This window comes from Netta rufina (genome assembly GCF_964035555.1).
Source record: "Netta rufina genome assembly, chromosome: 10".
NCBI lineage: Eukaryota > Metazoa > Chordata > Aves > Anseriformes > Anatidae > Netta > Netta rufina.
Genome location: NC_140133.1, coordinates 13,126,441 through 13,149,175, shown reverse-complemented (window position 1 = coordinate 13,149,175; position 22,735 = coordinate 13,126,441). Strand labels below are relative to the sequence as shown.

At 44.0% G+C, this 22,735-nt stretch overlaps 1 protein-coding gene across 6 annotated transcripts in view; it reads right to left on the bottom strand.

Moving 5' to 3' along the window:
• The window catches only part of SLC6A6 (solute carrier family 6 member 6), a 190,333-nt gene that overhangs the window by 42,106 nt on the left and 125,492 nt on the right, over window positions 1–22,735 (bottom strand). The window contains exons 1-4 of one of the 6 annotated variants that reach the window (XM_084292668.1): window positions 15,759–15,939; window positions 11,501–11,536; window positions 8,977–9,042; window positions 4,478–4,534 (exon numbers count right to left, since the gene is read on the bottom strand). In XM_084292668.1, coding sequence (XP_084148794.1) covers window positions 4,478–4,534; window positions 8,977–9,031 — 112 coding nt within the window. In that variant the 5' untranslated portion in view covers window positions 9,032–9,042; window positions 11,501–11,536; window positions 15,759–15,939. Of the gene's footprint in view, window positions 1–4,477; window positions 4,535–8,976; window positions 9,043–11,500; window positions 11,537–15,758; window positions 15,940–22,735 lie in introns of those variants that run through there. The other 5 variants (XM_084292669.1, XM_084292670.1, XM_084292673.1 and 2 more) reach the window with 5 other exon arrangements.

Genomic DNA, 22,735 nt, shown 5'->3' with positions numbered 1-22,735 from the left:
GCTTTGTAACCAGGCTGTTGCCATATCTACCTAGGACACGTCAATACAAAGACAGAGCTACTTTTTATTGTTTCTGTCCATTCATCTCAATTTAAACAAAAACCAAGGGCAGAACTCTATCCCACCTGCGGCAGCTGTTAAAACAGGTCATACAGCACCTTGTTCTCACAAATCTAGGTGCCAGTACCATTGGTGGGGGAGAATAATCCTCCTTCTTCTTTGTTCCTGTACCCGTCTGCACAATACCTGGTTTTTCAGATTTTTGACAGAGCACATTAAAGAAAGGAAGAGCTGTGTGCAACACAGCGCTGTGGGTGGAAAATGGCGGGCCAGCTTGTAGCAGGAACAAAGCCATTACCCGCATGCGATCCACGGTGCTAGGCCCACCACAGGCCTATAAAGCCTGACAAGGTTACAAAGCCCTGAGGACAGAGCCATGAGCTCTAAAACTTTATGATAAGAGTGAGCTACTTTTGATTTCGGTCTTGATTTCGGTGCTGGCAGCAATTATCAGCAAAAATATGAGACAGTGACAAAAAAAGGCTGAAGACTTTGACGCAGGCTGAGGGGGAGCTGTGGTACTCAGGTGGATGTGGTGCCCAACCCGAGCACCACTGCACACAGACATCAGCTGTGAAAGATTTCCTAAGCACACCAAGGTTTAATTCATTGTTGTTGTTTTTCTTCTCTTCAAGGAAAAAAAAATGGAACAGAAACTTTAAGCACATGAAGTTTCACACAGGAAACGAATCTGAAACTACTGATACAGCAGACCTAACAGAGAGGGGGGGGATTTCTGTAGAGGATATGCTAAAAGCAGAAGTGACAAAGCTGATGAACGAGCTCAGAGAGTGAACATAAATTTGCAAAACAGGTCCGTGAACTGGTGACTTTCACAAAAAAAAAAAAAAAAAAAAAAAAGCTGTGTAGACATTGTGGTGTTTATTTGTTTTTGTGCAGCTGGTGCCAGGTGCTTGCTTGCAAGGCTGGATGCTGGCATTTTTTTTGTGGAATCCCAGAACAGCCTTGGCACAGGCTCCAGCCACAGCTCTGTCTCCTGAAGGCAGCTGGCAGCCCCCACACCACGGCTGTGCTCACGGAGGGCACGTCAGGAGGGAGATCAATAGCTTCTACAGGCCTCTCCATGGGCATAATTTCATGAAAAATCACAAATTCTTGATCATTTCCCATCTATTTTGATGGTCCCAGTTTGAAGTAAGACTTTTGTATTGATCACTGAACCAATATGCTTGGAAACATCCCACGATTCGGGACGAATTCTAATCTGAGGTGTACTTTCAGCTCTGCCTAGCCACAGATGCCCTTTGACATCAGTACAGAGAGCTGCGATCGTTTTTATGTCAAGAGATATGAAAACCAGACAGCACCAGAACAAATACTCCACTTCTCTAAGGAAAGGAACATATAAACCACTTCTGCATACCATGGGCTGCAAAGTGCCGAGCCCACACCAAGCACAAACAACATCCTGATCCCACACACTACTTGGACAAAAGCCCCACTGAATTCACACTGGCATTGCTGCCCGTGCAGGGAATTTCGTAAGACCGAGGCTGACTCTAGTATAAAATGAATATCTGCAGTCCTACCTTCACACCAGTGTCACTCCCGTGGGCTACAGGCACTTGCTTTTCTGCTGGCTTTTGCAGGTAAGCATTCCCAAATATAGCATGACATTATATGAACATCATGAGCGGTTTTCTCTCTCTCTTATCTTTTCAAACAAATACCAGCTGATGGCTTTCATTGCAGGTTGCTTTTATAGTCCTAACCTGACTACTGTAAACTTACCCTACTCCTGTTTACCAGTTCAGACACAGTTCATAAAGCCGAACCATCGAGGATGAATACTTTCTTAGTGCAATTTCATGTAAGTGAAAATGCTTACAACGAGATACGAATGCGGCACGTTAACCTTTAATATCCAAAGCTGTTTTCAACATGACTACAATTGTTTTTCATTACTTTTTTTTTTTTTTTTCATGTGCAAAAGAGCTATAAATAGACAGGTGGAAAACTGTTTGCAGTTCCAGCATAAATGATGGGTACGTGACGAACAGCTGAGAGAGCCATAAAAACACTCCATTTGTAAGCTGATGATAGAAAGCAAGAGAACTTCCTTCAGTTTACCTGTCTAGATTTTTGTTACCAGGTAAGAGCTATGTGAAATTCTGATAGTTTTGTAGAAGCAGAAATGCAAGTGATTCACTCACATGTATCACTTTATATTCCTCATGTGAGTATCATCCTGTCTATTGAGTCAGACTTGCAATCTCTAGTTTGTATTTACTGTAGGAAGAGTGGAAGAGTAAAAAATCCTGAACCCCACTGAGTAATTAACAGTATCTTATGCTACTATAGTCCCTCTACATGACACAACACCTTTTTCACATTTGAAGGAGCAACCTGCTACATCATTTAAAGGAGGATTGGTACAGGGAGAGAGAATTGATGTAGTCACAAAGGAGGGAAGGCAGCAATCACTAGAAAGAGTATATGAAAGCAAGTCTGTCCTGTTAAATCTTGCTTTTCAAATCCTGCCTTGCATAACAAGGGACAAAAAATTCTTTTGATTGCCTGTATTCACTTTTTTTCCATCCACTAAGGTAACCTTATTTGTCAGCTTCATTTTTGACAAAGCCTGAGGGGAAATAAGTTGTTTGCATAAGCAACATACTTATTGATTATAAAGATACAGAGAAATTCAAATTGTCTGGGTAAATTATATGGAAAGAGCAACCCCATAAAACTATTGCCGTATTTCTTCTTCCTAGCAATTGGAGGTCTCTTACATTTTTTATGTAGGAAGCAGATCAGTATTGAAAATTCCCTAGAACAGATATGGTGAATCTCAGCATGTTTTTGCTTTCTTTAAGCACCATTAAAATAAAGTTATTCTGACAAAAGGATTTTTTTTTGCTTGCATATGGACCAGCACATGAGAATTTGCTGTCCTGTAGAGCTCACAGACACCCCTCTGCACATCCCCAGCTCTTTGGCAGACAGCTGCAGGGCTGGGAAGGCGTTCAGCTGAGAAGCAGATGCTTTGTGCAGCATTAAGTCCCTCACGTGGCTTCAGCCACACGAGGAGAGCAGCACGTAATGGCACAGCGAGGCCAGTTGGTGACTCGCTAAATCCTAAATACCCCAGAGCTCTCTTCAAGACTGCTTGAGGCTGCACTGCTATAGAAAGAGATTTGTAGCGGAAAGGGAAAAAAAGATGATCTCTACTTTTTAAATATCTATCATCCTGATATAATTATGTATGAAACTCTTTAACTGGTAACTTCAATTGGCACCTAATGAAGATTTAAAGAGATCTCAAGTGCAATTCCTGAAGGTGGTGATAAAAATTCCAACTAAATGCAGAGATACACAAATTTCACGTACTCCTCTCATCTGAGGTTACCATTTACAATTTGATTTTGATCCTCCATGAGTAAAACTTCTGTAACTTCATTGACCTTCATGAGGTCACTCCTGTTCTATGCTGAGATGAATGACAGTGGACTCCAACAGGGAGCAAGGAGTTAATGATACCACATTGCCTTTGCTGAATCAGAACAGGAACTGGGCATTAAACAGAACCATAAAATAATTTAGGTTGAAGGGACTTCTGTAGTGCAGCCTCTTGCTCAAAGCAGGGCCAACATCAAAATCAGACTGGTTTGCTGATGGTCAAGCTCTGAAATCTCCAAGAGTGGAGACTGTACAGTCTCTGAGCAACCCGTCCCAGTGCTTCACTCCTCTCAGGGTGAACTTTTTTCCCCTTATAACCAGTCTGAATTACCCTATCAGACAAAGAAAGAAGATGTGGATTTAAGGGGAGAAGAGGATTAACGCAAAGTGAAAAGACAATACTGAATGGAAAGCTCAGTCTTCTTATTCTGATACTGCATATATACAATACAAGTAGCTGGAAAGAAACAGATTCAGAAGGTGTGTGCAGTGAGTGACAAGTAGGTAGGCTCCTGGTTAAGTAAAAAATAAGCAACAAACTCTGGTGTCAGCATATCAGACAACACTGATTTTATTGTCAGAGTAAAAACATATTCATTAAAGAAAACCAAACAAAAAAACTAATGAATGTTACAATGCATGCCAAGCAATTATTGCTTTCCACAATGTGTCCTGTGACTCACTGTGCCACTGGCGTGTGGTGCTCATTCAGGGTATATCACTCACACATTTGCAATGGCTCTAAAGAGCTACTAGTTACTTGGGCTGTAGTTAATTTGGGGATTTGGGAGGTGGGTGTGGGGGAAGAGGGTAATTTTCCTATGGCAATGCAATAAAAGTCATGCTTATTATTGTATTATTATTATTTTCAAAATATAAAATAATGATTTTAGCAGCAGGCCAAGTACCATTAATCCTGAAGTCTCTTTTATTCTAGGAAAATCAATTCAGACAACCTCTGGCATGCAAATGCACATAAATAACTGGTAAATACTACCTGTGGTCTTCTGGGTCCAAATTTGCCTGATGCCAAGAGCAATCAATTCCTTTTTGGCTGCAAAGGATAGGAGGGCACTCAATACCTTGCAGAAGGCACTCAGCACCTGGCAAAAATCAAGCTTTCCATTTGCCAGCACCCCATGAAAGAGCAAACCCAGAATTGTGTATGACAGAAATGGTTCTCTTCCCTAACATGGGAAGGCAACCTCCTAGATGGACACAAAGGCAGTTCTCTTTAAGGTGTTGAATGCTCTCCCTGCCTGAGAAAGCTGTGTTTTCTATGCTTACTCCGCTTAAAAGGCAGCTCCAAGTTTCTTACTAAGGGAGGAAACAAAACTAACAAAGCATTTGTCTTTCAGTGAGTCTGCCCCAAAGCAGGAGTAGACTGGAAATCCAAGAAAGATTTTACCATTAATGAGCCATCAGAGATGCTTAAAAGCAGGGTCTGTGCAGCAGCAGAAGAAAACTGTGTGCAAGAAAATTCTTCTTCCCTTATCAAGGCCACTCAAATGAGCCTGGGCTACAGCACAACCTGTGATTACCACAGAAAGAATATGGCTTCAGAGTGCTAATGGAGTTTTCCTTCACACTGAGAAAATTTAATGGAGGAAACAATCCTATATAGACAAGTTCTGTGTAACACTTGTATACACTTGTACAGTCCACTAAGGCAGTGCTATTCATTAGCAAGAGTGGAGCAGTAAGACCAGCAGCAGGCCACTGGGATTTTGCCTACGCAGGGCCTCAGATCTACAGCAGCAGTGCGACAGGCTTCAAGGTCAGCAGGACCGATCCCTGAACAAGGTGTCTGGCTCTGACCCTGTTTACACAAGGATACAGCAATAGCAATGCCGCTGGACTCAACAAAGCTGCGCTGGAGTAAATCAGTGGGGAATTAGATCCTGAATTTGTATGTCTTTGCAGCTAATTTGACAGGCGGTATTAAACAACATTAACATCTCAAAATGTGACTTGGAAGGAATAACATAAACAAACATCTCAACCTACAGCTCTATTGCTCCCTGATCCCCGAGGAGGCAATTATTCCCTCAGTGATGTTCTGTACGGCCCAAAATACAATGATTGCCAGTACAAATATTGTGTTCCTGCTTTTTTTGTTTTATAAAATGTAATTTTGGACCGTCTGGCCTGGGGAGTTTTCTTCAGTGCTTAACTCAAGAGGTTCCAAACAATGACTGGGGAATACAGCCATGACCTTAGCATGACTGGTGATGGTGAACAGTGGCTTGCTCTGCCTATTTCTTCACCTTGAACCTCCTGAACTGCTTAATTGTGGGGAAGACAGCTGAAACGGTGTCTGAGCAGTCTGCCAGCAACTGAACTGCACCCTTTTATTGTTATTCTGTAGATTCCTTGCTACTGCTCAGAAAATATTCTCTCTCTCTTCATAAATATTTTTATTTGCATGTTTGTTTGCATCTAGCTTACCTACCTTCCTCTAGGAATGTACTTGAGGAAGTGCTAAAGTACATAGAAAGTATGTAGAGCTCAGACTATTTTCCAATCAAAAGTCTTATTCATCTAGGCAGAAATGTCAATGTCTTCATTTCACCCAAGGAGATAAAAACAGCATTTAGGTAATAACCACCTTCTCCTCGACGCAAATTCCCTCCCTCCAGAGAAGGAAATGCTGCCTTTGGCCAGATCCCATACAGCAGCTCTTTTGTTGGTTAATTCATGACAGTGTTAGCAAGATTTTCATTATAGGCTATTATTTGTAGCTGCTGTTTTCATGAAGCAGCTGTAATAAACAAGTGAGATTTATGTTCCTTTTTAAATTGCTTGAAATAATTAGGGTTGTTAAATTTAGACTCTGAAAGAACCTACTGATTTCTCTATTTTTTTCATAGATACAGAAGCTACAAAGCGATCTACTGCTATCAGTCAGGCTTGGGACAGAATTGCGTGCACTCCATATACCATCCAGAGCACATCCAAAATGTGTTTTAGATGAGGAAACATTTTAATGTTTCTCCAGCCTACATTCAGAAAGGATTTCTTTTAGATCCTATTCTGCTCTATGCAGGTGCAGATAACCTCACTCTGGATCACTCTGGTAAGCTGAATGGAAAGTAGGACCAGAACTGAGACTCTGGCGCAGACCAGAGTTTTGCAGCTGACCTCCCAGCTTGATGATTGATAACTGCACCCAACTGTTATAAAAGCCCTGACCCATTTTGGGCATTCAAATACCAAACTTAGAGCTTGTGGTTTCCTCTCATCTCCGTATCGTTTACTTTTTCCACTCGTCCTCCCTCAACTACAACTTGCTGTGTTGACAGTCCAGAAGTTTATTTAAAATAAATGAACATGATGCCCTTCCCAACCCAATCTGGGCATTTCACAGCTACTGCTGAATCTCAGAGCCTGATCCAACCTCCTTCATGTCAGCACTAAAAAAATATATTCTAAAACTCTCAAACTCTCACGGCTGTTTTTTCTTTTTTATTTTTTTTTCCTTTTTTTTTTTTTTGTTATATGGTGGTTTATTTTTTTATTTTTATTTTTTGGTTGGTTGTTTTTTTTTTTTTTTGGTTGCTTTTGTTATTGACTGTATAGTTTTTTTCTTTGTGTAGATACCACCATCTCAGCAGTCAAGGTTTCCTCAGTGCAGGAAGAGACAAGATGAAAATACCAGGGTCCAGGACAGAATTTAGCTCTAATGGTTCTACAAGGGGGACAGATGTTCATGTGACTACAGCCTTAGAGGAGGTAAGGAACACTTAGAGGAGGTAAAGAACACATTATCTGTAATGTGGGATAGACCAGATTGTACCATGCATAGAAGGAATACACCAACAATATACTAACTACATAACAAGAAAAGGCAAAACATGAAGAAAAAGAGAGAGCTAAGCCTGTCAGTTTTAACATTACAATTATAAATAGAGGAAAGAAAACTAGGGGAAAGTATGCAAATAAGAATGATGGAACTGGGAAAGGTGTTTGGAGTAATATATAGAAAACAAATGTAATAGGTATCAAAATACAAAATTTTAAGTACTTCTTTGCTCTATATATGATAAAACAGCAACAACTTCTCTGTAAATGAAAAAAATCCAGGGCATTAAAGTCATGTAGGCGTACTATCTTAAATCAGTCCTACATAATATCAGTAAGTGGCATGCAATGGGATGGGGATTTACTGCTAAGAAGTATAAAGCCCTACATCTCAGGAGAGCAGTGACGTTGCCTGATAACAGCTGGCTGCAAAGCTGTGAACCCAAGAAAGACCTAAAGGTGACTGCAGGTAAGACTAGCCACATAATTCAGTTTCTATGTGTGATGCTTCTGAGTGATGCAGGAAAGGGTCAAAAGCTAAGATATTTTTGGATGTGTACATATGAAGGGATGATATGGAAATCTAAAGCATAATGCTATGTCAAAACAACCACCGTGTGAGCTGTTCAGGTCTCCAGAGATTACTAAGAAGATAGAAAAATAAAGGAAATACAAATAAGGACAATAAAAATGATCTAAGGAGAGAGTAAGAGAGATAAATTAATATAGTCTATAAATAAGAAAACTCCTGGGCTGAGATCCAGCTATAAATACCTCTAAGGTAGTATGTGTAGAGGCAGGTAATTAATCTAGCTCAAAAGATAGTAGGACAAGGAGTATTGCATAAATGCAGGGGTGGAAAAATTCAAGATGTATAGCAAGAAAAAGTTATTTGAAGAGACACATCTGCTCAACTGTGCAGACTCTGCAGGTGGTAGCCAAGGCACACTTACTGAATGCATCCAAGAACTGGCTGAATAAGTGGCTCTGGAAATGATGCAGTCACAGCCTTCTATAGTCCAAAGAGATCACCACAGACACACTTACTGATCTGTTAGTCTCTTTCTTTATGGGTAATCTGAAAGACTGCTTATCTATTTAAAAGAAAACAAAAACAAAACACCAACACCACAAAATAAAACAAGAACAAAAGCAAGTCTATAGATCCATGCAATGACAATAGACCTGCAGCAGAGCTCAGAACTGGGGATGGGCAGCACAGGTAACAGCAAACCTCTGTAACTCTCTCCTGGCCATTCAGCCGTGTATGCAGCGTTATGCTGCTGGGCAGGACAGTGTCAGCAGGGCAAAAACTGCTGACCCAACTGGCAGAATATTCTGAGTATCTCAACACCGAGGTCAAAGGCTGAACCGGGAACTACCTCTTCTGATACTCATGGCCCTTTGGTAAGAGATCCTGCACGGAAGTTGCTGCATAAATTACATACTTTGCTTCATGATTAGCTGGAAACCAACACTAGCAGCATATATCAATTCTCAAGAGCTCTAAAATACACTTGTATTAAGAAATTAAAATTAAAAAAAAAAAAAAAGCAAATAAAGAAACAAAAAAACCCAAACATTTGCAACAAGCCTTAGAATGTTCATTGACAAATGGGTATACACATGTGAGGAATACAAAACCCAAGTACGATATACCCCCCCTTAAAAATAACCCATCCCAACTGCACTCACCAATCGGGACTTCTGTCCCCTCCTCAATGTAGATGGGCAGTGGTGATTCCTCCATAGGATGAGGCACTGATGGAAAGTAATGAATTGTGGTAGTATTTGTCGCAAAGTGACTACAATAAGATGGTCCCTTTCTTATCATTACAACTACATAAGGCTGGTTATTGTCACAAAGAGTCCTTTCTCACAGCGGCCACCTCCTGTCATGGTGCCCGGTCCAATGTGCAGGCCCGAGAGGTTAATCCCCACTGAGCATTCGCCACCTCAGCGGGCAGAGGCCAGGGTGCCTGTCCTGATGCCTCAGGATCCTGCTGCCTCGCAACAGCCTCGCTAGCCCCGTCCCTGGAGCTTAACTCTTGGAAACCCACACAGTTGAAGAAGCCAAAGGGAGCCAATGCATAGACAGGCACGAGTAGAGTTATCGAGTCAAAGTTGTCATATTTCATGCACAGAACCAGAAGAGGGAGGCTCTGATGCTTAAAGCTCGCCGTTAGCTGTTGAAAAGCCACAGCAGGTGATGGAAGGCTGCACCGCAAATGGCCTACGAACCACAAACCTTTCATTATTCATTCGTTTTGGAGCACATATATCAGACTTAGGAGGCTCCTGATTATTTGCTTGTGATAGTGAAATCTCCAGAGAAAACTCTTCAGACCTGTGCTGCACTGGGCTGCACGCTTATTCTGTGGTTTCCAGACACCATACAGTCACTTCTGTAGGGTTCATCTGTTTGGGTTCTTCTCTATTTGGGAGCTTCTTCTTTTAAAGGTGATTTTTCCCCCCTCACTGTTTCCCATTTAAAATCTCTGGGAAGCACATTTTGAATTTCCCATACTGGAATGAAATACTCATCATGAAAACTGCAATAATCAAAAGCCTTCTCGAATTTTTCCCTCTCTGTTGCCTTTTAATAATGGTGATGTACCTTCTCAAGGCTACGGACTCCTGATCTAGTCTCAGCTAGGATTCCAGCTAGAGGAAAGGATGAGTCTTTAATCCTTTGTGGGGGTTTCTTTCTCTTACTACTGTCTGTTCTTCAGAGAGCTTGCTCTATCACATCCACAAAACCAGCCAAAGAACACTTGCGGTTTAAAGCTATTAAATGAAGTGTCTTACAACGTTTCTGCTAGAAACACAACGGGAATAAAGAGTGTTTGCCGCAGATGCTTGACTGGCAACGGGCCTCACGCTCGTGCTTGGCTGGGTTCAAAGGGCCGCCAATTCCCTGCCTTTACCTAACCCCACCTCCCGGTTGACATGGAAAATGAAGGGAAGCACAGGGCAGGGGAACAGCAGACCACGGTTGCCTACAGAACTACCATACAAGCCACAGAAATCATGGTTTACCAGGGCGCCTTGCGCAAGCCACTTTTATCTAGAAGCTGAACTAACATTCCAGCTCAACAATAGCAAAAAAACATTTGTTACCACACGGCGTTTTGCTACTCATTAACCAGCAGTTGCTACGCAAGCATAATGGAGTGCTGCAATTCAGAGATATATGTTATTTTTCCAAAAAAATGTTGATTTATGGGAAATCAGCCTGACGTGAGCGCTCGTGGGCTTGCCATGCCACTTGACACAGTACATGCTTCGGAGTTATGCAAAGCGGGCCCTGCATTGGGAACAATGCAGTCATTTTCCTTGCTAAGCTAAGTTTGCATTAAGGCAACGAGAATCTTCATCTATGCAGCCCCTTAAAACATTTAATCAGATTTATTTCCTAATCAGAGCAGAGCTTACTCTCCTACTCAGTTTTCAAATCAGAGATCTGCAAGCAAACCATGTCAGTAGGTGATGTGGAGAAAAACTGTTGGATTTTTACAACGTGCAGCTTTCTTTGTCCCATGAAGAATACTGTACTGGGCTCATGCAGACCAAGTGTTCAGCCTGGAGCCAAATGCTTTCACAATACATTTGCAACAGTATTCACCAACGGAGAGAGGCATTGAGTCTAATTTTAAAGGGTATCACCACAGGTTGTAGAAAAGGCCTGAAATACCTCTGTGTTATTTGAGGCCAAATGGGCGTACACACGCTCTCTCTTACCCACACATATACATGCACGCTCTAGCACACGTGCACACGAACAAATGGCTCTACAGACAGAACTTGGATTTTGTACAATCCAAGGTGGAGAAGCTGGTTCTTGTCACGGGGTTTGGGGACCAGGGACTCTGGGATGCTAAAACGAGCCCTCACCCGTGGTTCCCCTCTGCTGTGGGCAAACCACTTTAATACTGTCCCTCCAGGATTTACACACCAACTTTACAGGCATGCTGCTTAAATGTCTGCAAAGTGCTTTGCAATGGTTTCTAAATTCTGCAGTGTTATGCACAGAAGAACTGCACAGATAGATAGATTTAAGATAACAGTTGCTGAGCATTATTACTGTATAACTACAGCCTATTTTTACATGCTCTATACTTGGTTTCTACGAACAGATGGCAAATGTTCAGTATTGGAACGTTTTAATCATCTTTATAACCCTTTTGTAATTTCATAAACAAGCATAAATAACACTTACATGAAGAAGAGTCTCTCCTGAGTGGATATTCTCTTCCTGTTTGGAAAAAAAAAGAAAAAGAAAAGGCAAAAAAAAATATTTTAAAGAAAAAAAATGGGTCCACAAAAAGTCAGGCATGTTTTAACATTATCATGCATAGTGTTTTCTGAATTTCATCTGTGTGAGCTTATAGTTTTGAAGAACATCAAGACACAGAAGGCACTACAAAGGCAAACAAGATTATTTCTTATCTCATTCAGTGAAAACAGAAAAAAAAGCCTATATGTTTCAAGAGTAAGGAAACTGCAGCAGTGAAATAAAATGCAAATGCCACGTGACCTGAAGAAAAAGGAAGAACTTTTAACTGCATTCCAGCTCGCTGATAGCCCTGTAGCTCTACGTATGGGTTGCCCTCCAACCTGTGGGCAGCCTACCTACCCCAACACCCTAAAGCAGAGCATTTCTGCTGTACTTTGGCACTGCGTAATCATTTTTCCATGCCAGCACTCTAGCACCAGCTGCATTCAAACCCAAGTCCTGCAGCCATGGCAGTGAAGGCGTTCTCTGAGGCTGTGACCATTCTGGGCAACAAAGAACCACAACAGGAAATCCAGTAACTGCTAAAATGAACGAGCCTGCCCAGCAGCACATGGGTTTTACCAACCACCCTCGTGCAGCCTCATGCCATCCGCCTGCTGCTGCCCACCCACAGCTGGCTGGCAAGAACATGGACTTGATTCACACTCCCCATCCACCAGCTGAGCTGGAGGGATTTGTGGATGCTCTCGGGGCAGGGTTTAGGGCTGGCACCAATCTGCTTTTTGTTTGTGTGAATGTAGACACACCAAAAAAAGAGACTGAAAGAAATGCAGCAGATGCTGACTCCACTGCAGTTTCAGAATCACAGACCGGCAGCATGGTAGCAGCCCTTCCAATGGCTGGCTGTGGCAGACAAGGGGAAGGATAATGCACAACAGCAGTCTCATTTAATTCCTACTACATTATCTTATATCAATATTAGCTACTCTGTAAGTAATTTAAAGAGTATTGCCTAGAGTTTACATGCCTTGGGATGATACTCGGCTAGCACAAATCAATTAAATCCATGGCACTACAACAGCTGAGGATTCAAGTAAGTATGCATTTATGGGAGAAATTCAACAATTGTTAAATTACTGAATTTTCATCCTCATGCTTTTCCTCCAAATGCCAGGGACCCAGTCCTGCAAGCAGTCCCCCTTTCACATAAGTGAAGTTAGTGATGAGAAGTCAAAGGCACTAATCCTAGTAGTTAATCTATTCAAAGCTGCACTTCTTAAACGATCTACAATTTATTAGTATGACCAATCAAACAAGCATTACTTGCAAAAGGCTTTAACTACCATGGCTTCCCATCCATTTTTATGTGTTGTAATACGGTTAAATTTAAAAGAAACAAATCAGCATAATCTTTTCAGTCATTTGCCAGCGTGATTAAATGCCTGGGTAAGGCACCAGTGTAGAGAGACTCCCCTTACTGGTGGAACTGGCAGTTTGTATCCAAACCCTGGGGCACTGGTTAAAGCTAGAAAGGACAAAATTAAAATAACAGGGGTTTGCTGGTGAGTCTTGAGGTGCATTGAGGAAAATCCTGGGAGCATCACTGCCCTGGAGACCAACTGAAAGGCTTGTGCCTGAGAGTCTCTTTGGAAACAGCCAGCCAACAGGACTTGGCTGGAAGCCACCAAGATATTGCTCAGTCTTGGCTATGCAGAGTATTGATTTAAGGGAAAACTCACTGAAATATTTGCAACGATAAGCTGAAAGACAAGTTCATCCCTGAGGTTTTACAAATAGAGCTATGCTCAGGCACAGGGGCTTTCAGAAGCACCATGCAGAAAGAACACACTGACTGAAAGTGCCTTCCTATCTTCCCCAGCATTGTTGTACCTCTTTTCACACAAGATTTCAAATGCACTGAAGCCTCCTGCCACTGCCCAATCATTTCACTTCTGCCATGTAAGAAACATCAAGGCAAACCCCTCCAGAGCTACATCTTGGTGACTACCAACAACATTTTGCTCTTAATTACAGAAAAGTAAAATGAAATTAAAATCAGTAGCATTTGAATTATTCCAAATTTATACCGGACTCTAGCCCAAACTCCCCAAACAAACAAAGAGACCCAGGATATTGATCTAGCACCCCCAAGCACGCAACCACCTTCCCAGTACCTCCAAATATCACAGTGCCATCTGCAATCTCCTGCTTTTTGCAAGGTGTGATAGAAAATAACCCTGGGACCGCACAATAAAAAAAATGCAGGTTAATAAATGACAGCGAGAAGCGGCCTTTCGTCTCTCGGGCTGTGGGCTTGGGTCCCTGCCCACACGCGGGGCAACACGGGGACCCCACCGGGAGGAAAGGTGTCTGTCGCCCTCCAGCGGGTGCTGCCTCAAAGCATCGCAAACCATGGGAAAGGTGAGAAGGGGAAGGAAAAGAGAAGGTGAGATACACGCAAATGAAGAGAAAAAAACAAACCAACAACACAAATGCAAAGCAGAGAAAAGGAAGAGACAGTTGAAGAGGAAATACAAAGATGCTATCTCTGAAAGTGCCGAAAATAAAGTTTCCAGTGTCGGTCTAACCAGGGCAACAAAAACAACCTCCCGCCACGCTCGTGCTTCAGCCTCAATTTTACTCCTTGCTCTGGGTGAGTGACACCGTCCTGTTGCTGGCTGCTCAGCTGCTTACACATTTTTCTTAAAAAAACCACCCTCTGGACAATCCCAGCAGCGTACTTCTGGGACAGCCTTCAGGGCAATCTCTCCGTAATACTCATGCAAGGGTAGACAATGCCAAAAAGCAGTCAGCTCACCCAAATCCAAACCTAGAAGTAAACACCCGGCCATCCAAAACATCCAGTTTTTTTTTTGCCAAAGCCTCTCCTCTCCAAATTCCACAGCAGCAGGTTTTAATGAACCGTTTTACTCCTGAACCCATAAAATCTAAACCGGTAGCAACTGTCATCCAAGCACTGAATTACACTGACATGTCTCATGGACGGGGCTGCCTTGCTTTTTTGCATGTCCAAAACTCAAGACATTTTGACATGCAAGTGAAAAAATATTGCAGTTACCAAAATAGCACTATCAACGTAACTAGCTCCTCTCAGAACATTTTCTTAATGCCTTTCCCAATACGGTTAGAAAAATGGGAACTAAGCAAAAACTCCATCTTTACACCTTGGTACAAACCATGCTGGAATATGTGTGAGGTTGTGTTTCTTCGTGTTTCCCTGGATCTTCTCCCACTACTTTTTCATCATTGATTTCTTTTAAACATAGCTCTTATTAAACCGTATAAATCAGCTTCTTCAATTTATAAATACAAAGTTTTGCCACTATCGGAGCTGCCTGAGGAAAACACAGCTCGCCTTCTGTTTCACAAATACACACTCTGCACATTTCTTCGCCTGTGTGAAATAAATTCTCCCATGTTCTTATATGGAAACCCTGCACGTCCTCCCACACGCTGCCTGGTACAGGCTCAGATGGAGATGGGCATTCACGACCTTAAAGGCAGCGGGTGAGATGTGGACCCCGGTCCCCCCAGCACTCTTGCCCCTTTGCACCATGCTGAGCTCCCCAACGCGCCCCAGGCAGTCCCTTCCCTAAAGCCCATCACAACTTTGATTTCAGCTTCACCAAGGATCAACGAAAAAAAATATATAAATAAGCAAAGGAAGCACAGCAGCTGTATTACCCACCAGGTAGGCCCATGAGCATCAGATGGAGCTGTGCCCGTACCAACCTCTTCACTTGAGGTTAGCGCAAGGCAGCCAGAAAAAATACGGTGGGAGGGGGAGGGAAGGAGAGCGCAAACGGGCAAAAAATAGCCGGGGAGTGGGGAGGAGAGCAGAGATGAGAGGAGCGTGCTCCGCGGATGTTCTGGAGGGCCGCCAGCAAGTGGTTAATTGCAGGCTGCGAACTGTTATCTCGGAAAAAAAGTTAACGTAAGGAGGAGGGGGAAGAGGGGAAGAGAAAAAAAAAAAAAAAAAAAAAAAAAAGAGAGGAAAAAAAAAAAAAAAGCCGGGTGAGGAGACAGCTGGAAAGGAGCAAATAATAAATGGAGGGGGAAGGGAACGCGCGCCCGGGGAGGCAGGGGAGGCGCGGACAAAGGCTGGGCGCTGCCCGGCTCGGCACGGCACGGCTCGGCACGGCTCGGCTCGGCTCCCCTTTGTTCCCTCGGCTCGGCTCCGGCCCCACCGCCCTCCCTCCCGCCCGGGAGGCGCCGGTACCTGCGGTCCGCTGGGCGCGGAGCCTGCGCGCCGCTGCGCCCCTGCGGCCGTGCGGCGGAACGGTGCGGCGCGACTAGCAGCGCCGGGCGGGGGGCGCCGGTGATTTATAAGCGCTTTCTTCCTGACCTCTCGTGTCTGTTGTCTAATGAGGGAGCTTTGAGCATCACCCATCCTGCTGAGTGGAAAAACACCGGCACGGCCTCTTCTTTGCTGGGGAGGGGGGAGCCTAAAGGAAGGGGTGTGGGGGAAGGAGGGGCCATGCAGCAGAGCAGGCGGCGGAGCTCGGGCTGGCAACCGGCCGCGGGGAGGGGTTTGGAGGCTGGGGGAGCGGGGCAGCGAGACGGGGGGGGGTCGGCTCGGAGTCCCCCCGCTTCTCCCCGGGCCGCCCGGAGCCGGCCCCGGGCCGGGGGAGCCGCCCGCAGCCCCGCGCCCCGCTCCCCCCGGCTGGGCTGCTCGCTGCCGCACAAAGAGCGCCCTTCTCGCAGACAAAGCATCCGCCCGAGGTGTCACCGGGGCTGGCCGGCCCTTCGCCCGGCTCCCCGGCTGCCGGTTTGGACATCACATACTCCGGGATGAAGCGCGGGGGAGCTCGGCCACCGGTCCCGGTGCCGCTCCGGCAGGTTTGGGGGTTCTCGGTGGGGCTGGAGGCGGCGGCAAGCGGCGGGGCCCGGCAGGTGCCTGGCTCCCGGCTCTCGGCTGCCGTCGCCTCCCAAAAAACGCAGCCCCCGGCAGCCCGGCTCCCGGCAGAACAACGGAGTGAGCCTGGGGGCGAGCAGGGCTGCGGTTTGTCCTGCCTTGGCTTTCGCTGCACCGAAAGCCGGTGCCTTGCTCCTGCCGGCGAACGGGGACACGATTGGGGTGTGTGTCCCCTACCCTCATCTCCCGCAGTTCTGTTCATACAAGGATTCAGCAGTGTGTGGGCTCGCTAGGCATTTTCCTTCAGCCCCTGCAGGAGACTTGGGGAGATACGCTGTACCGTGAAATACCGGTTAGTTACAGGGGCAGAGCAGCTGGAAAAAGGAGATCCGAGGGCGTCAGCATTTTGCAGAAGTCCCCGGGTGCTCACCGTGAGCACTGGGACCCGCAGGGATTGCTCACAGAGGAGCACACACTCCCCGCATCCCAGCTCCCCAAGGCTTTCCCTGCCACCAGACCCCACCTGCCCACACCACACACTAGGCTGGCAGTCACAGAATGACACAGCTGTGAAACCCACCACCTACACACAGGCTGCTGAGGGGCCAAATTCCATCAGGGCAGCCTCCAGGGAGGTCTCTAGAAAAGGCTTCTTTCCTTGGCTGGCTCATGCAAAAACACAGAGAACTGCATTCCCTCTGAGTGCTCATTGCTAGCAGTGCAGGACGCTAGGTACCGTGTGCCACAGGCATGCCACTCATTTTGCCTGACTCCGGTGCAGTATCCAAGTTGATTTGCAAAAGGTCCCTAATCTGAAAAAAAGAGATACAGGTATCTGATATGTGCAGCTAATCAAAGAGCTATCTCCTCTAAACAGACTGGTTTAAACTAATTACACGATGTAGCGCATGCTGCCACCTACGCCTTCTGATTCAGGTTTCTGGTGTATTGCAGCTCTGGATTCCTAGGCATCGTTTGCTGAAGGCAGCTAGCATTTTGTGAGGCTGCACGAGGGACCACAAACACAGGCGGCTGTGGCCACACCAGGGAGCAAGGCAAAACATTTCTCACCGTCGCAGACACTTGTTGAGTTGCGGTGAGGATGCCTCGAGGCTGACCAGGAACCGGCAGTCACACCAGTGAAATGAAAAGTAGTGGCTGGAGCTACATGTTGCTGAGGATCCTGCCAGCACAGCTGTACCACTGACAGCAGCGGAACATTTTGCTCAAGTTCTCTAGAGGAATCAAAGCCTGTATTTTCTGTCTCTGGCCCTCTCTTGTTCTGTTGTTCCGTGCTCTGTAAAAGAAAAGTCAGCCACACACAGCACATGGTTGCTCTCTGCGTTTGAAAAAAAAAAAAAAAAGTGTTTGGGGGAAGAAAACCACAGCCAATGCTGTTTTGAAATCAGAAGCATGTAAACAGTACCTGGAACTAAGTGGAATAATAATAATAATTAGTCCTTTTGTGCCATAAATATGTGCATCGCTGCCTGCTGTTTCATTATGAGACAGCACGACTTCTGAAAATGTGCCTGATGAATATTTGGGGGCACACTGCCTTCAGCTGCAGCGGTGTACAGCAGCTCAAGTGCTTCTGGCTCCTCCAGCTCTTATGTAACCAAAATCACAAGTTAGAGCCCAAATTACAAAGCAGAAGCATGTGTATAATATTAAGAATATAAGTGGTGCCTTAAATTGTTATCCTTTTACTGTAGGTCTGGCTTTAATCTGTTACTAATTTTAGTTCTGCAGTTCCATTGATTTCGATGTGCGGTGGTGCCATTAATAGCGGAATCAAGCCTAACCCCTTAAAAACCCACCATGAGAGCATTAACCCAAACTTAAGTAAGACAGGCCAAAATCGCTGTGGTTACAGGTAGGTGTAGTTCATATGACTCGTATAGCAGATCCAAAACGTATCCAGTATTAAGATACAGTAGAAAGCCACAATATAATGTTCCCATGACTGCTTTGCACATCAGCCAGAGCTGCAGGTTTTTGCACATTTAGCCAAGGCACAGGTTAGTCTTCCTTTGTGTTCTGCCTCTTTCTGGAGCCCATATTCCCCATTCACACGCTGATCTGCTTTCTGGAGTTTTAAGGTGTTGGATGCTGATACCGTGAGCGCCTCTTGTATCTGTTTAATCCAATAACATAACTCGTCTTTAATCTCCACGTCTGGGTCACAGGTTTTAAAAAAGACACTGGGCCAAATCCCCAGCTTGGCTATAACGTGTGGAAATCTACCGAGAAGGCACGGAAGTCAGAAGAGATTTGCTGTATCTGCACCCTGCAAAGGAGGTCTCAAGGGGCAGTGATGTGAGTGCCTAATTTCGCAGATGGATGCGTATTAACACAAGTCTGCAGCAGAGGTGGAGCAGATTTCTGTCAGGTGAGGCAGCTGGAGGGAGGAATATCACACCAGGATCTAAAATATGCTCCACCAGGATCTAAAATATGCTCATCAGCAAACTCTCCTTCATTTTCAAATCAAAGTGGGTTTAATATTTCTTGCTTTTTCAGGACAAAAACTTGTTTCTTCTCAACCTGTGCCTGTTAAAGGAAATACACTCAGGACCACAGCAAGGCAAGAACAAGGAGCCAGTTTTGCAGGGATTGGGAAGATTTTGCATATAAATATTAAAATAAAAAATCAAATTTTATTCCAGATGCAAAGTCCAGCAGAAATTTAAGGGGCAAGCGCAGAGCACTATCTGTAAAGAAGGGCGTAGGTGAGAATAGCAAAAAGATGCTCTGAATAAGCTGACTGCAGTAACACGTCTCCAAATACAGATTTCCTATATAAAGCTAGACAGGGGCAGCCTTTGGGGTTCCCCTGTGTGGGAAAGGACCATGAGCCTGAAAAAAGGAGGCAGATTTTATGAAGGATTTAAACATCATGCAGTGACTCTGGATTGCAGATTTTAAGCATTACTAAATCAGGGGACAGAACTGTTGCTATTGCTATTACGTACCAGGATATTTCACTAATCCGTGCAATCCACTAAGTTGCTGTAGTTTTAGTCTGTGTTTATTTTAGATGAAATTATGGCCTGGACAGTTATTTTTTTGTTAGTTTATCCATTTAAATCATATACAAATAAAATACCAAACAGAAATCAAAACATGACCTGCGATTTTGGTATACTTCCCATCACGTGAACCTGCCGGTGATGGAATCAATCCACCGAGTTTATCAGTCAAACCCAAAGACAGCTAAAAACCACAGGAATTCTTGAAAAGTAGCCCCATTGGCTTTAAATTCTATTTAAAATGTGATTTTAATACTACTGCTAGTGGCCTATTTTGTTTATATTACAAACTGCCCAGCCATTATGGGATTGCTTCCGCTGATCGTTTCCCTACATCAAGATAATTACATATTAATTTGAAGCATTTTGCACGTCTCAAAGGCTAGAGTGGGCCCCTTCTGAGCAGCGGGAAAGTTTAGAAATGCCTGTTGCTTTACAGGAGCTGATTCCTCCAGTGAGGGGCAGACCCAGAGGAATGAAACAGCCTGGACTGAAGCACTCACATGTGTTTGTGGAAGAAGTTGAGTGTCTCAGGTTAACTGACAGTCAGCTACCTGGAAATAAAAAGCTCTCATGTAACCAAAGGTTTACACTAGGATTTTCAAGAGCTCCTGAGCAATTTCAAATCCCTTAGAGGAACGTAGTATGGAATAAAAACTATAGGTATTATTAAAGAATGTCTCCAAACCGAAAGCCAGCCAGTTTCATAAAAATGAGCTAAGAAGCAATAACAGATACTCTGTCTCCTGCTGGATGCATCATGAACCGTATGTTTTGTATTTTTTAAGTCATGCCAAAAACAATTTTTTTCTTTGCTGTTGTCATTGGGGAAAGACAGTCAAAGAGCTATGCATAAAATGAGGTTAAAGTAATCTAATTAAAACAAATAAACAATGTGCTTTCATCTTTAATTCATAACCAGTCATTTGGGATCTAACTTTAAAAAAACAGATAAAAATTCAGAAAGGATTTTGAAGGATGACTGTTTCCCTTTAAGATTAATGATAAACATACTTGTGTATTCAAGGGAGAATAGATCCAGTGTTATGTAACAGGATAAAGAAACAAAATCCTTTTTCCTTAAATTAAAATAACCAGTACGTGTGTGGATTTTAGTCAATCACCGAAAATTCAGGAAACCCATTTTCTTTCACAACTGCATTCCATATGCTAAAAATTGAGGTCTTGTAACTTTTAAACAGGATCACAACTAAGGACACAAAAGATTTGTTTGTCCTGTTTGTCCATTCTTTTCCAGTAGATGACTGTTCCCTGAGAAAAACACTGTAGCACTTGTGCTGTCCAAAAATCCAATTTTTTGCCCATCTTTTCATTTAATGCAGCATAAGCAAATCCTGTTATTGCACTTCCCAGGAAATTCTTCTTTTTTAATCTACTTGCCTAGTACTAGATGCATACTAGTAGATGTACTGCTTATATCTTTTTACCTTTTTTTTTTTTTTTTTTCTTTTCTGAACTAACTGCTGCATAACAGCTCTTATCAAACCTTGCAATGCCTACCTAAATTTGCCACTTAATTTAATGGGACAAGATCAACAGATAATGGATTTTTTTTAATATTGGCATTGTTCTCCGCTGGCTTAATCATATAAAATGTGCAAAAAAAAGAAGAGTAGAGTAGAGTAGAGTAGAGAAGAAAGAAAAGAAAAGAAAAGAAAAGAAAAGAAAAGAAAAGAAAAGAAAAGAAAAGAAAAGAAAAGAAAAGAAAAGAATACTCTTCTACCAGAGAACCTACATTTTCCACTTCTGTATTTTACAAGAGCACTCATACCAGAAGTTGTGCATCAGAATTTGATATATAAAGTTCCTCTTTATCACATGAATTCAATTTTCCAAAAGAAGGCAAACAATACTATTAATAACCAAGATACAAGCCCTGAAAAGGCTAAAGCTTGTACTTGCTGCAAAAAAAATGTCATCTTGTTGGATCTAATTCTGGAGTCAGTACTTCACACAATGCAGAACGGGCAGCGATTTGCATAGAAAGGCACTGCTGAGTTAAGGTGATACTCACTCTTGCATGACAGAAGCATGCAGGTGCTTCACTGAGCTCCTCGGAGCTTTGTCTGCAGACCAAAGTAAATCATGCTTACATTGGCACGTCCTTGCACATGTCCACACTTCAAGTTTTTAGTCCTGAGAGCGAAGCCTTGAGTCTGGGCACTTTAAGCAGCATTCCCCCAGTGGAGAAAGTCCTCTATTAGCGCTACACCAGCAGCACAAGGTGTGCTCAGAGGTTGCTGTTTGCCTTGTAACAGAACAAGGCTGCAGTGATTGAGCTGATCAACATTTTGGGCTCTGCTGCCTCCCTTTTCCTCCTCCTGCTCGGCCCCCTTGGCCTGGAGTGCCTGCCTGGTGCAGCAGGGCTGTGCTGGGCTGCCTTCCCTCCCCACTTCCTCAGCGGTGCGGCGACTGTGTGCTCAGCTCCCCGTCCCTTCAAATGCCCCAGCACATTTTGAACATGCCTCTTTCCCTGCTAATAACATGCCCGTCATGCTCCGGCTAAATATTCTGCCTGCACAGAGATTTCCTTGGCCTCGTGTGCAGGACTGATCCTGCAGAGCTGGGATGGTGACACTGCGGAGGTGATACAAAAGCTGGAGGTCACAGGCTAGGAGATGGGGAAGAAGTTGTGGCAGACACACTGAAAGCAGTAAAAGGTCAGCGGGGTCTGAGGCTGCCTTGCAAAACCACTTCCATTCCCACTTGGAGCCCCTTACCATGCTGGGCAGGGTTGGCCCGGCCACATCCCGGGTGACAGCGGGCATCACAGTGGAAGGTAGCCCTGAAATTCCTGGTGGTGAGCTCGCTGATGCAGCCGAGTCCTCTGCTTACGTGACTGATCAGACGAGCTGATGGATTAAACTCAGCAAAGAGGAGGAAGTGGGATCACTGGAGTATACTCATACAAGCTGGTATTTCTTTTTATTTGCTTATGGGTCCCTCTGCTCCCTTCCCTCTCAAAGTGATGGTGAAACACTTATGAAAGAGTGTATAAAAAATGATTTTAAAGTACCTACTTTATTCTAACAAATTACATTGGCTGCTGTAGGCAAACACTAACAGAAAATACTGTAAGAAACAAAACCATTCCCAAATGCACACTTTTACCAGTTGAGACAGATAGAGTTTCTAGCTAGGTGAATTAATGTACTGCAAGCAGAGAGAGAAAGAGCATCAAATGCTGGAGCATCAACAGAAAAAAAATAGAGAGAAAATTTAAAATAAACCCTGCAAGCTATCCAGCAACTGCTCGTTCAGTTACATGATTTTAATTAACAGAACTGG